Below are 13,878 nucleotides of genomic sequence, written 5' to 3' on the forward strand. Positions count from 1 at the left end.
TATCAAAAGTTGTATCTGTTAATATCATTTAATGAACTAACATGAACAAACAAAGAATGACTATTTTTATTAACTAACATTTACAAAGATTAATAAAAACTGTAACAAATATTTTGCTCATTGTTATTTATGCTATAACTAATGCAAGCCAATGGAACCTTATTGTAAAGTGTAAGTAAAAATTAATATTAGATAAAATACCCTAAAAAAGCTAAAACCTAAAGAAATATTTATTGGCAGCTAACTTAAATTAGTTTAAGCTTCAGTACAAAAATTACTAAAACTAAAATAAAAATTTAAGTTAAATATAAATATTAGCTAGAAAACTAAGAAAAAGTGACAACTAAACAAAAAATATTAGTGACAAATGCATATGAAAATGTTAAAAATAAAAATAAAAATGTAGAAAATAAAAGCTAATTAAGTATTAATCATACTAAAATAATACTTTCATCAACAAGATGTAGTGATAAAGATATTTAATAAATACCCATTTACTTTTGTAATGCAAAATGAACAATCTAAATAGATATTTGGTGACCAGTTAACATAAATTAAAAATAATATCCATCTAAAAAGTAAAGTTGTAAAGTACTAAAACTTAAATAAAAAATAAAGCTAAACAAATTTTGTAACGCAATTACTGAAACTTTAACTATAATTAAAATACAAACCAAAAGTATTAAAATAAAAGCAAATTCAAAATATTATGAATTACTACAAAGCATACAAATAAAATAACACTGCTAAAATATTCTTCAAACATTTTTAATGAATATATTCATAGATTTTAATGCAATATGTGACCCTGGACCACAAAACAAGTCACATGGGTCACAATTTTGAAATTGAGATTTATACATCATATGAAAGCTGAATAAATAAGCTTTCCATTAATGCATGGTTTGTTAGGATATATAGGACAATATTTGTCCGAGATAACTATTTGAAAATCTGGAATCTGAGGTTGCAAAAAAATCGAAACATTGAGAAAATCGCCTTTAAAGTCCATTTATGTTTGAGATTGTGCAGCATTCACTCACAAAAATAAATGTTTTATATATTTACGGTTGGATATTTACAAAATATCTTCATGGAACATGATATTTACTTAATATCCTAATGATTTTTGGCATAAAACAAAAATAGATAATTATGTACATACAATGTATTGTTGGCTATTGCCACAAATATACCCGTGCGACTTGTGACTGGTTTTGTGGTCCCGAGGTGGTCACATATTTAAATGAAAGCCAAACGTGTGCACAATTAAGGTCCACAGATGAATCCTTCACAATACGGTGCGTTAAGTAAGTAAAGAGGCTGAAAGTCAGATTTGATGTTGCCTCTATCAGGCCGAGCTGAAACGAGTCGTGAGTTTGAGGAGCAGAACGAGCGGGCAGCTTCGCTCCTTCGCCTCCGGAGAGAATCTAGAAACAAATTCAATCAGGTGGAATTAAACAGGGTGAAGATTAAGGCCAATTTGCATGAACCGCAGGGGCTTCTGATAGAAGTTGAATAAGCAAAAAAAAAAATACTTAAGCAACTTATTAAACTCTTTCACCTTGAGGAAGTGTAGGGGTATTAACTTTATCCTCTTTTACAGTCACGTCTGAATCACACGCCGAAAAATCTGCCTATAGTGACGCACAATCAGCTCAATCAAAAGATGATTCAACCAACTGACATTCTTCATTCGCCAAGGAAACCAAGGTGCTAATTTTTGTGTCAAAATAATAACGGCAATCATTCCGTGTGATGTGTGATGTCATAGGTGAGAACGATGATGTCACGGATGTTCCTCAGACGGCTATGAATGTAAATGTTACTGGTTGTGTGTGTGTGTAAGCCGGTCGATTATGTTGTTTAACAATCGTGTGATTATGTGGGCCGTGGTGATTCACTCAGGAAAGACAATGAGGAGCGCAGACGCTTGGCAGATCTTTTCTTTCCCACAAGGTTCCTCATCTGTTCATTAGCTTCAGGAAACGTCATTATTGCACTGTCAACAGCTCAATCTCCCCTTAGGACACGCACTCCACAAATGAAAAAAACTAGACGTTTGGGGGCTTTTATTTGGTCATGTACTTTTTTTTTTCTTTTTTTTTTTTGTCAATTGAGTTGAGTAATTGAAAAGGGAAGATCAGTAATATTAATATGAATAGTTTTAACATGTATTTAAGCATTAACTATTGTTTTTAAATGACATTGAAAGTGTTGTTAATGTAAACAGAATCTAAAGCTTGTATTTACTTGTATTTATAAAATGTATTTGATACTTCAAATAAAGCTGAAATAAAAGGCTAAATATTAGGTTGAAATAAAATAAACCTTAAAACCACAAATTAAAAAAAAAAAAATTTTAAATGATCCTTAGCAACTAGATACATTTATACAATAAACATTAACTGAAAATATAAAATATAAAAACTAAACTTCTTTTATTTCAGCTTATCATTTTAATTTATCTAAAACTAAGAATTTAATACAAATTCATGAAAACAATATAGACATAAAAAAAGGAGAAAAAAACTAGGTAAAATATTAAAAATACACCACAAAATTACAAAAAAAATAAATAAAATTGAAATGAAAATGGAAAATATGAAAATAAAAACTATGATGGTATCTCAACGATACTAAAATACCACTGGTTGAAGTACTAAAATTACTAAAACTGAAAAAAAAAAAAAAATAAATAAATAAAGCTAAATAGGAATGCTGTAAAAAAAATAGAAGCAACAAAAGCACATTTTCTTTTTTTTAAAACAGACTAAAACTGAAACTATAAAAATAAAAGCTAATTCTATATAAATATTCCAGTAGTGTATAAATAATATTAAAATAACACTGTTGTCAGTAGGATGCAGTACAGACACAGTGGCATTTAAAAAGTGTCAGAATTTCACTGCATTTGATACAAAATGCAAACCTGAGCTCAAATGATGCTCAAGCTTAACTTATTCTGTTAACAAGGTGTCGTTCATCAAATCACGATCTGTGTGGTTACCTTTCAGGTGACTCCTGCCGATTGTCACGAAGCCAGAGGAGATGAAGTTGTGCATGTCTTGACCACTGCGGAAGTTTTCTTTCCCATAATGCCCTGCAAAGACAGACACGCAGCAAGTGTTATAAAATAAAATAAAAATCGCACAAATAAAGCACAGTGGTTAAAAACAATCACGGCATGTCCCTGAAAAAGCTTGTGTTTTATTAAAACCACGCAGAAGTGATTCGACTTCCATTTGAATGAATCATCCGGCCCGACTGCGACAGACATTATGTTGACGTCTGTTCGACTGAGGAATACCTTTATTCAGAGTTTAGACAAGACAACATGGTGAAAAGGGCAAAATCAACTAACTAAAAAATGATTTCCTCAAAAATTCTCAAGTTGGTTAATCACAGGAAATTAAGACTATTGCTTTGTATCATGTTCATGTTTTCTAAAATGCTGCTGAAGTGGAGAAAAAAACTTTAAAGATATGTATTGTGTTTGAAATCTACAGATGCAATAAATTAAACACTTAAATGTGTATTTTGGATTAATCTGAAATAAGACATGTCATACTAGCAAAATACACTCACCTAAAGGATTATTAGGAACACCTGTTCAATTTCTCATTAATGCAATTATCTAATCAACCAATCACATGGCAGTTGCTTCAATGCATTTAGGGGTGTGGTCCTGGTCAAGACAATCTCCTGAACTCCAAACTGAATGTCAGAATGGGAAAGAAAGGTGATTTAAGCAATTTTGAGCGTGGCATGGTTGTTGGTGCCAGACGGGCCGGTCTGAGTATTTCACAGTCTGCTCAGTTACTGGGATTTTCACGCACAACCATTTCTAGGGTTTACAAAGAATGGTGTGAAAAGGGAAAAACATCCAGTATGAGGCAGTCCTGTGGGCGAAAATGCCTTGTTGATGCTAGAGATCAGAGGAGAATGGGCCGACTGATTCAAGCTGATAGAAGAGCAACTTTGACTGAAATAACCACTCGTTACAACCGAGGTATGCAGCAAAGCATTTGTGAAGCCACAACACGCACAACCTTGAGGCGGATGGGCTACAACAGCAGAAGACCCCACCGGGTACCACTCATCTCCACTACAAATAGGAAAAAGAGGCTACAATTTGCACAAGCTCACCAAAATTGGACAGTTGAAGACTGGATAAATGTTGCCTGGTCTGATGAGTCTCGATTTCTGTTGAGACATTAAGATGGTATAGAGTCAGAATTTGGCGTAAACAGAATGAGAACATGGATCCATCATGCCTTGTTACCACTGTGCAGGCTGGTGGTGGTGGTGTAATGGTGTGGGGGATGTTTTCTTGGCACACTTTAGGCCCCTTAGTGCCAATTGGGCATCGTTTAAATGCCACGGCCTACCTGAGCATTGTTTCTGACCATGTCCATCCCTTTATGACCACCATGTACCCATCCTCTGATGGCTACTTCCAGCAGGATAATGCACCATGTCACAAAGCTTGAATCATTTCAAATTGGTTTCTTGAACATGACAATGAGTTCATCTTTGGGATGTGGTGGAACGGGAGCTTCGTTCCCTGGATGTGCATCCCACAAATTTCCATCAACTGCAAGATGCTATCCTATCAATATGGGCCAACATTTCTAAAGAATGCTTTCAGCACCTTGTTGAATCAATGCCACGTAGAATTAAGGCAGTTCTGAAGGTGAAAGGGGGTCAAACACAGTATTAGTATGGTGTTCCTAATAATCCTTTAGATGAGTGTAGATCAAAATATTAAAATTGACCAGTGCATGAAAAAATTATTTTCTCCGTATTCTCAAAGAGGGGAAAAAAACACCTCACTTTTATTCAGACCCAAACTGAGCAAAAATATGAAATATAGTGCAGATGCTGATATTATACGGCCAAAAATAAGATGCAATTCTGATGCTTTTAATGTAAATCAAAGAGATCTTTAGCAAATACTTACATGCAATGTATATAAATATCAGTCGTCACTCTGTATCTGCCAATAATATATCTTAGTAAGATGATATTTAAAGTTTTATGATCAAAGCTCTGTAGTTTTAAAACGTATAATGCAATGCAATACAATGATTATTGAAAGAAGAAAGCATGATCATATTTAATACATCTGAACACCAAAGTCAAGACAAGGTGCTTCATTAAGCATTAATCGTGTGCGTGTGCGTGTGTGTGTGTGTGTGTGTGTGTAGCAGGTCAGAGGTTCCACACAGGGACTCGACACTAATACACACACACTCTCAGCTCGTCTTCAGCCTGGCGGGGTTAGAGGACACTGGCTGTGATGGGAATCTTCACCGTCTTGCACTGGCAGGTGAATCCTCCATCTAATCGCACAGTTATTGACGTCTCTGACCAGGACACTGATCCAAGGTCACGAGATGGGATAGTTGAGAGCTTTATCTGTGTCATTGCTCAGCTCTTAAGAAAGCCAAGGCAAGACAAGTCATCTAATACAGATCATTTTTCAATCTTTTTTACAGCTGAAGTGTTTAGAACATAAAGCCTACTGTATCATATTTGATACGCACATTTCTTAGGCCTCTATATGATCAACATGATCAAAGCTTTGCTGAAAAACCTGTTGAACACAATCTACACACCTTCTGTCTGATTGATAGTTTTTTTAGCAAGTAAAATACCTTTTAGTATAATTGAAAAAAAGTCCTCCGTCTGCTCGTGGTTCACGTGTTTTTTGTTTTGTTTGTTTTGCTGTGAAATCTTTACTGATTTTTAGAATGTAAATGTAAGAGTAACTTTTATATTGTTAATAATATTTCAAGATGAACACTTACTGGATTGAAGTTTACTTAAATATCCAATCAATCATTTTTTGGAAAAATCATGTTCAGATATGAGTATCAAGTATGATCGTCAGGTTTTTGAGGAAGGTTGATTTGTTAATCTCGCAATCATATCATTGTATTACATAATATGTTTTGAAACTACAGAGCTTTGATCATAAACTAAACATTTAAATCTTACTAGACATATTACAACCAGATATATAGTGACGACTGATATTTATATGCATTTTATGTACAGTAAGTATTCTATTATCTGTTATAAAGATTTCATTGATTTACATTACAAGCTATCAGAATTTCATCGTACTTTTTGTTCATACTGTATAAATATCGTACAAATATGCAATTTAATGCAGATGTTGATATTCTTCCTCCTCAAGTATGAGCTCCATATTCTCACTATATCACACTAAATGAGCCACAAAAGAATGATACTCAACAACAACAAAAAAACATGTATGCAAATATTTTGTCTAAAGGTTCAATAAACTGTTCTATCTAAAAATAATAATAATAATAATAATTCTGACTAAAAAAATATGTCAGGGATGACAGGGTTAATATTTATCAGACTTCTCAATGCTAGTGAAAAGCACTTTTCAAGTCACTCATTATGTTTTTTTTTTTTTTTTTCTCAATTCAAGGGAAAACCTGAAGAGAGATGAACACGTTATTGCTCCATAAATCAATTGTGTGCTGTGTAATTGTGTTGATATATTTCTCTGTGAAGTTTATAGCGCTGAAGTTCAGGGTTCTGAGGCGGAACAGAGATTACGGTCAATACTAACAGCAACCGAGAGACAGAAAAAACATTTTCAGGCGGTCTCTCATTTTGAGCCCTATATTTCCATTTTGTGTTATTTCTGGCACACAAAAAACATGCAAAGCTTTGTAAAAAAGATAGCCACCCTATAGCTCCTTTGTTTCAATATTTCAATAATTAAAAAATTATATCATTTTATCTCCAAAAAATATCCCTACCAGAAGTAAAAAAAATATACATTTACAATCAGATAAGCATATTGAAAACTCTGTAAAACTTTACTACCAGGTTTATTATTTGTTAATATTAGTTAATCCATTGACTAATATGAAGTAACAATGAGCAATTTATCACAGCATTTATTAACCTTTGTTATTGTTACTTAATAAAAATGTGTTCATGTTAGTTCAGAGTGCATTAACTAATGGTAACAGATACAACTTCTGATTTTAAAGTGCCCCTATTATGCTTTTTCGAATATACTTTGAGTAGACCATCTGACCAATCAGAGCAGAGTAAACCAATCACAACAGACTGGGCCATCTGACCAATCAGAGCAGAGTAGACCAATCACAACAGACTGAGCCATCTGACCAATCAGAGCAGAGTAGACCAATCACAACAGACTGGGCCATCTGACCAATCAGAGCAGAGTAGACCAATCACAACAGACTGGGCCATCTGACCAATCAGAGCAGAGTAGACCAATCACAACAGACTGGGCCATCTGACCAATCAGAGCAGAGTAGACCAATCACAACAGACTGAGCCATCTGACCAATCAGAGCAGAGTAGACCAATCACAACAGACTGGGCCATCTGACCAATCAGAGCAGAGTAGACCAATCACAACAGACTGGGCCATCTGACCAATCAGAGCAGAGTAGACCAATCACAACAGACTGGACCATATGAAAGGAGGGGTTTAGAGAGATTGAATCTTCAAACAAACAAACAGTTTTCAGACTCTTTAATAAATTGGGTGATATGCAATGTAGGTTACATTATGAGGAAATTAATGTGACGTTTGATGCATATAAACCTATTGTAGGAGACCTCCAGAACAAAACTGTGAACCTTTAAAATAGCATAATAGGGACACTTAAAAAATGTATTGGTAAATTAAATTATCATTAAGATTAATTGATACTGTAGAAGCATTGTTCATGTTAACTACTGTAGTTAACTAATGTTAGCAAATGAAACCTTATTGTAAAGTTGTGTAAATCTCAGATCTTTTGACTTTCGTTCAAGCATACTAGATTTTTCAATCAGATATAAGGAATCACAGGCCAATGCCTCAAGTAACCAGTGCACAATTAAAATTCCCATTGTCCTTTTCTACACGAAATCAAAGACACGGGTGTCGAGATGACCCGGGAACAGACAAGAGATCAGATCGCATTAAGGAAACCATAATGAGAATGGCAGATGCGACCATTTGCCATCTTCATTAGGCTCTCTCTCTCTCTTCATGTTTTCCTCACAGAGGCCGATCTGTCCATCATTGTGATTTTGGTACATTGCTGCATGATGAAAGTTAATATTTAATGTTTGTCTTTTATTAAAACAAGACCTCATTGAACCATTTTTTCTCATCAAACCGAGTAAAACTGAGGCAACACGCATGCTAATGTGTTTCATCTGATAGATCTGCTTCATTTTGGCTTCTGATGTGCATCAAATCCTCATATCCTGGTTACAATAGCCTGAGGCAAGGCAAAATTTTGCTATTTAATTTTCTAATCTGGTGTCCATTTATAATCCCAGCACTAAAAACATCATAATTTAGTATTTCATGACTATTTTCCACCCCTGTGGTTGTTAAAATTAAATAGGCCATTTTTGCTACTGTACCTTTAAGACTTCTAGGCTGATTTGTAAATGACCTCTATTGCGATTGGCTAACCTCTGCATACTGATTACTAAATTTTGAGTTGTGACAGCAACAAAACATCAAACTCAAAAAGAGAAACACACTATTTTCCATGATAAGAGCCATGAACAAGTCCAAATATCTACAAGTGACTATAATAATCCTGTCAGCTAATTTAACATTGGTTGCAACAACTGCAACCATAAATTAATTTTCATTCAGTGATTCCTGGAATCAAGTCAGTCCCAAAATACCATTTTAAATAAGCATGTAATGCGCTCACAACAGGCATAATTACACGCTATAAATCACTGAATACAAGGTCTCAGACTGTGTCATGCGACGCTCAAAAAAGAGAAAAGACATCTAATATTGCACGTCTTGCCAACAGTTAAAAGCTATTTAAACTCAGCTAGGTTCAGAAAATGCAAAAAACTTGGCATTATACTAATTTCTCCTAGTTGCACAACATTAACACAATTGCTTTTGGTGTAAATACGTGATTTAGTATTGGAACGAATGTCAGTGTAATTCATTCATGAATCCATTAAAGTGTCTGATTAAATTGAATGCATCAATTACAGTTATATACATTATAATGGCAAAATGCTAATGGACAGAGCAGAGTGACGGGAGGAATGGAGGTCACGGAGGTCGAGCACACGGAGAGATGGACGACCAGAGAATTGAAAGAAAATCTCAGCGTGGGGAATCAATAAGGGAGGCAATGAGATTGAATTTCTTTCAGCCAATTAATCAGGTGAACAAACATTCAAATTTATTTGGGTTTGAAGGCTTTTTATGAACTTCATGCCCAATTTAAAGGCATTTAATCAATCAAATCGGACATTTTATAGATCACAAGAGCACTTTGTCACCAGTTCTCAGGGGACGAGAGAAGATCAAACGCAGCAGTGTTCCTCTCATGCAGTCACAAGCTTGTATGTTGTACAGATTGTATATGCCAGAGAAACAAGCGCGTTGCCATCTTTAGAATCTTGTCTTTGAACTTCTGTTTTTACGATAGCGCTGTATATTTCTATGGCATCGCTGTGGAAGGGTAATTAGCTGGTGAAGTGGATTTACTTACTGTAGAGTTAACGAGAGCTTATCATGAGCTCTGTAATGTTTGAAGCGAGTGTCATAACAAATGTCAGCAGACTGGGAAGATTTAGAAACGAGTTTGGTTCATTCATAAATCCATAAGATCTTACCTTTAAAAATGTAGTGTATATCGACCGGGCCAGTGATGCATGAGATAAGATGCATGTGTAACAGTGTATTGGATCCGTGCAGCTCTTAAAGTGACAGTAGCCTAATATTCCTGCTGTTGTCTGTTCTTATACGTTAATCAAACAAAAGACCAAAAAAATGCTCACTGCTCTTGACTAAATACCTGTAATAAGGGTTAATAGTTCTACAGCGAAGACATTTTTTTTTACAGTGAATTTTACATTTGATTACTATTTCTGTATCTGAAAATCTAGTTTAGACCTACATGAAAATCTGAAAAGAACTATTTATTTCATTTGTATGTTTGTTCTGTTGTATTTATTTGTGCTATTGCTCATAAATTGATTTTTTGTTCTTATTTTATTACTTATTACCTGTAATAATATTTAAAATGTGTATATATATATATATTTAAAATGTGTATTTAATTGTATATATGTGTATATATATTTAAAATGTGTACTGTATATATATACACATTTAAAATATTATTACATTAAATATTATATATATATATATATATATATATATATATAAAATCCTAGTTATATATATACTGTATGTGTGTGTGTGTGTGTGTGTGTGTGTGTGTGTGTGTGTGTGTGTGTGTTTATATGTTTTAATACATGTTTCCTTGGGAATACATATAAAATATATACAGATACTGTGCTTGCAGACATTTTACTAATTCAGTATCCATCGTGCATATTCTAACATAACATAAAACATGACCGGGATATGAAAATATGCCTTAACATAGGAACGACCCACATTCAGTCTGATGCAGCACAGCATCTGATATCAAATTCATCAAAGGGTTTGATTATCAGTCATTTATTGCTGTCTTTTTACTGTACTTTATATGAAATGCTGGGACAAACTTTATAAATGTCATTTTATATGTTTGTATCCCCATGAATGAAGCAGTGAGTGAGTAAACTGTAAACTAGCATCTCACTCAGACAAACAGTAACATTCAGAGCCCAACCGCTGACCTCATTCAAACACAGCTGCATTTAGTTTATTCAGTAGCGCTTTGAATATTGATGTACAACAAGGCAAAGCACTAATTAGCTCAAACACAAACGAGACAGTACATCTGCATTAATGCTAACACTGAACTGGAGTCAGTAAAAGAGCATCAGGAGCGTGTTTCGATGGCTGCTTGACTGCTGCGCTCTGTGTGAATGGGGAATTCATTCAGATTTGATTTCTGATTTGATATTAGCTTGGACGGCGTGCCGGCAAACAGCGTGATGCTGAGCTTTTAAATATGAATCAGAAAACACGCTCAAGAAGTGCTGTGGGAGAGAGATGGAGCGAGAAGTTTGGGCCACAGCAGATGTTTCCTCAAACATATCGCCGCAAATAAACTCCTGAGCATATGTACAACACCCACACACAGATGCTGATGCACACATATAGATTTTATCCAAAGCGACTTACACTGCATTGAAGTTGTACGTTTTATCAGATCATGCATTCCCTGCGAATCAAACCCATGACCTTGGTGTCGCAAGTGACAAAGACTCTCAAACATTTTTTGCTAGCCGAAGCCCTTTGACGTAAAATATTTTACACTGAGATTTTGAATTCATATTCAATAATTTAACATTTGCATGTTTATGGTTCTCAGATGTCGGTTATTGGTCCACTGACATGCAGAAAAACAAATAAAATATTTAATATTTTTTACTTAGTGATTTTTTTTTTTTTAAATAATTTATTTACAATATAAGGCTGCACATTTTAGTGAAATAAAAATTGATTATTTGGTTATAAATTGCTATTTGCAATGCAATATGATCTCATCTCTTAAGAAAACGTCTCATGCTGCTGAAACATCCAGGCCAAAGTTATATTTATATTTTAGAATATGTTTTTACAATATATCATTTTATTTTACACAACAAGATACTATTCATTCAATCTGTTCATCATATAAAGCAATCAGACTTGGACTAAACCACTCAATCTCTTTACGAACAGACTTTCAATGGAGGGACATAAATCTCTCAGATTTAATTAAAAAGATCTTCATTTGTGTTCCAAAGTTGAACGAAAGTCTGTTGAGTTTGGAACGACATGAGGGCGAAATCCCTTTAAGATTTAGGGCCCTATCATATACTTGGCGCAATGTAGCACCAGGCGTGACGCAAGTGTTTTTTGCTAGTTTCAGCCTGACGCAGTTATCATTTTCACGTCCTGCGCCACGTTTAAATAGCAACTGCTGGTCTTAAAACGAGGGGTGTTCAGGCACATTGTTGGCGCGTTGCTATTTTGAGGCAACTGAAATAGGCTGCACAATTGACCAACAAAAACCTGGTATAAAGTCAATGGCGCAATATTTTTATTATTTAAAGAGTGCGTTAGTAATGTGCGCCCATAGGCGGGTCCACAACGCGCATACACTTTGTCCCGTAGACGGTCAGTCTGCTAGAAAAGTGTTCAGTTTATCCGCTTGCTAATTCCGCCATGCAAATAACGAATCCGCCAACTGGCATTTAAAGGGAATTGGAGATGAGACTCTGATTGGTTTATTGCACATTATGCCCAAAACACACCTATTACTCGTTAAGAGAATAGGGACAACCCTTTTAGACCATGCGCCGGGCACACCCACCATTTTTCCCGTCGTTAAACTGGCAAAAGTGTATTCGGACACACCCTTAGTGCACTCGCGCCCTTCGCTTTATGTGCTTAGATCCTTAAAATAGGGCCCTTAAGCGTTAAAATTTACCGCATTACCATTACAACTTATTTCAAATTTTTGGAATGTTCCAGAAAGATTTCCATGTCAAAAAAGAACTCATCCTTTTAGTACCACAATCATGTGCCATGGCATTTATACAGCCTCCAAAATAGCATGGTAATAGTACAGTTTTGTTAGTGAGTAAAAAGAAGACAGAAATGCCAGCACCTACCATGGTTGATTTTGTTGTGTACAGGTGTGTAGTGGTTCTTGGACGTCCGTACAGGCGTGTTCTCTTTGGACGAGGCGTCTATAGCAACGACGTTTTCATGCTCGTATACCGGAACGGACCCCTGCTGTCTCAATATGTCCGCCAGCGCTCTGTGAAAAACACACAAGTCCAAGATCATTTCACTACCCTCCAGAAACAAAACCTGTCCAAATGCGGTTCAGCTTTGAAATAAAAGCTTGTTTAGCATTTCATCCAGTTTAAAGATTCAAACACACACCGGCCCCCAAGAGGTTTAGTCAATTGGCCCTGTTTATGCTATTGTTTCTGTTGTTTTCCCATTCGCGAAGGTTCTTGCCTCTTGGAACTCGCACACACACACAACTTTAATTGCGCTTTGTGTTATAATGAACAGTCGAGGTTTAGTCTCCCAGGTTTTCTAGACCTCAGGCCTGTGAGCTCTACAGCAATAAACACAAGCCATTAATCAATGTTTCTCGGCAATATAGCGTTGGAGCAACACACCCCACCTACACCAGTCTAATGGGATTCAAATTCTATTCATGTTTTTGCTCTTTGGCCCTAAGGACACGGTTTCTGACTCGAGACCCAACCGCCTCATGGATTTTCGACGCAGTTGCAATCCGAGATTCTGGTCGCTGAAGTTAATGGTATTTTCTCACTAATGCAGGTTTCGGAGCGTGTGCAGTTATATGGGCCTTAACTTTTCACTGCAGACGAACTTTGTAAGTTTGGGATAGTGTTGCCTAGTGGGTAAACATCAAAGTTGGTGATTGAAAGGTTGCAGGCTTCCTTATTAAATTTTGCACATATTCGGTAGCACTTTATTTTACAGTCCTGTTCCCCGTGTACATAGCCTAGTATGTCCTTATAGTAATTGTAATAACTAGGTACTAACCCTGAACCCATGTAGTTACCTTATATTACCCGGTACTTTCTTAGGTAAGAACACGTAAGTGCACGTACATGTACTGTACAATAAAGTGCACCCCATATTCAGTCTCGATGTGTGAAGATGCACCAGGTTTGACTTAGATTCTGGTTTTAACTGGTTGCAATGTGCAAAGCGTGAATAAGCACAGGTGTGAATGACAAAAATTATAGCAATTTTTAGGGTAAAATACTGTAAAAATGTGAAAAACTAATACAGTAGATCTACTTGGACATTCCATGTAATTTTTCAGTTTTTGGGAGTGAAAAAGAACAAGTAATTGTATCATTTACACTGAAAACCCGTGA

General features: G+C 35.4%; 1 protein-coding gene across 1 annotated transcript in view; it reads right to left on the minus strand.

Moving 5' to 3' along the window:
- LOC308687468 (shisa family member 6) overlaps positions 1–13,878 on the minus strand; it is a gene marked incomplete at its 5' end in the record, with an annotated part of 97,930 nt that overhangs the window by 64,500 nt on the left and 19,552 nt on the right. The window contains 2 exons of the mRNA XM_081360039.1: positions 3,011–3,103; positions 12,622–12,770. Of these exons, the coding sequence (XP_081216165.1) occupies positions 3,011–3,103; positions 12,622–12,770 (242 nt within the window). The remainder of the gene's footprint in view (positions 1–3,010; positions 3,104–12,621; positions 12,771–13,878) is intronic.

This window comes from Scardinius erythrophthalmus (genome assembly GCF_964197995.2).
Source record: "Scardinius erythrophthalmus genome assembly, chromosome: 1".
NCBI classification, from domain to species: domain Eukaryota; kingdom Metazoa; phylum Chordata; class Actinopteri; order Cypriniformes; family Leuciscidae; genus Scardinius; species Scardinius erythrophthalmus.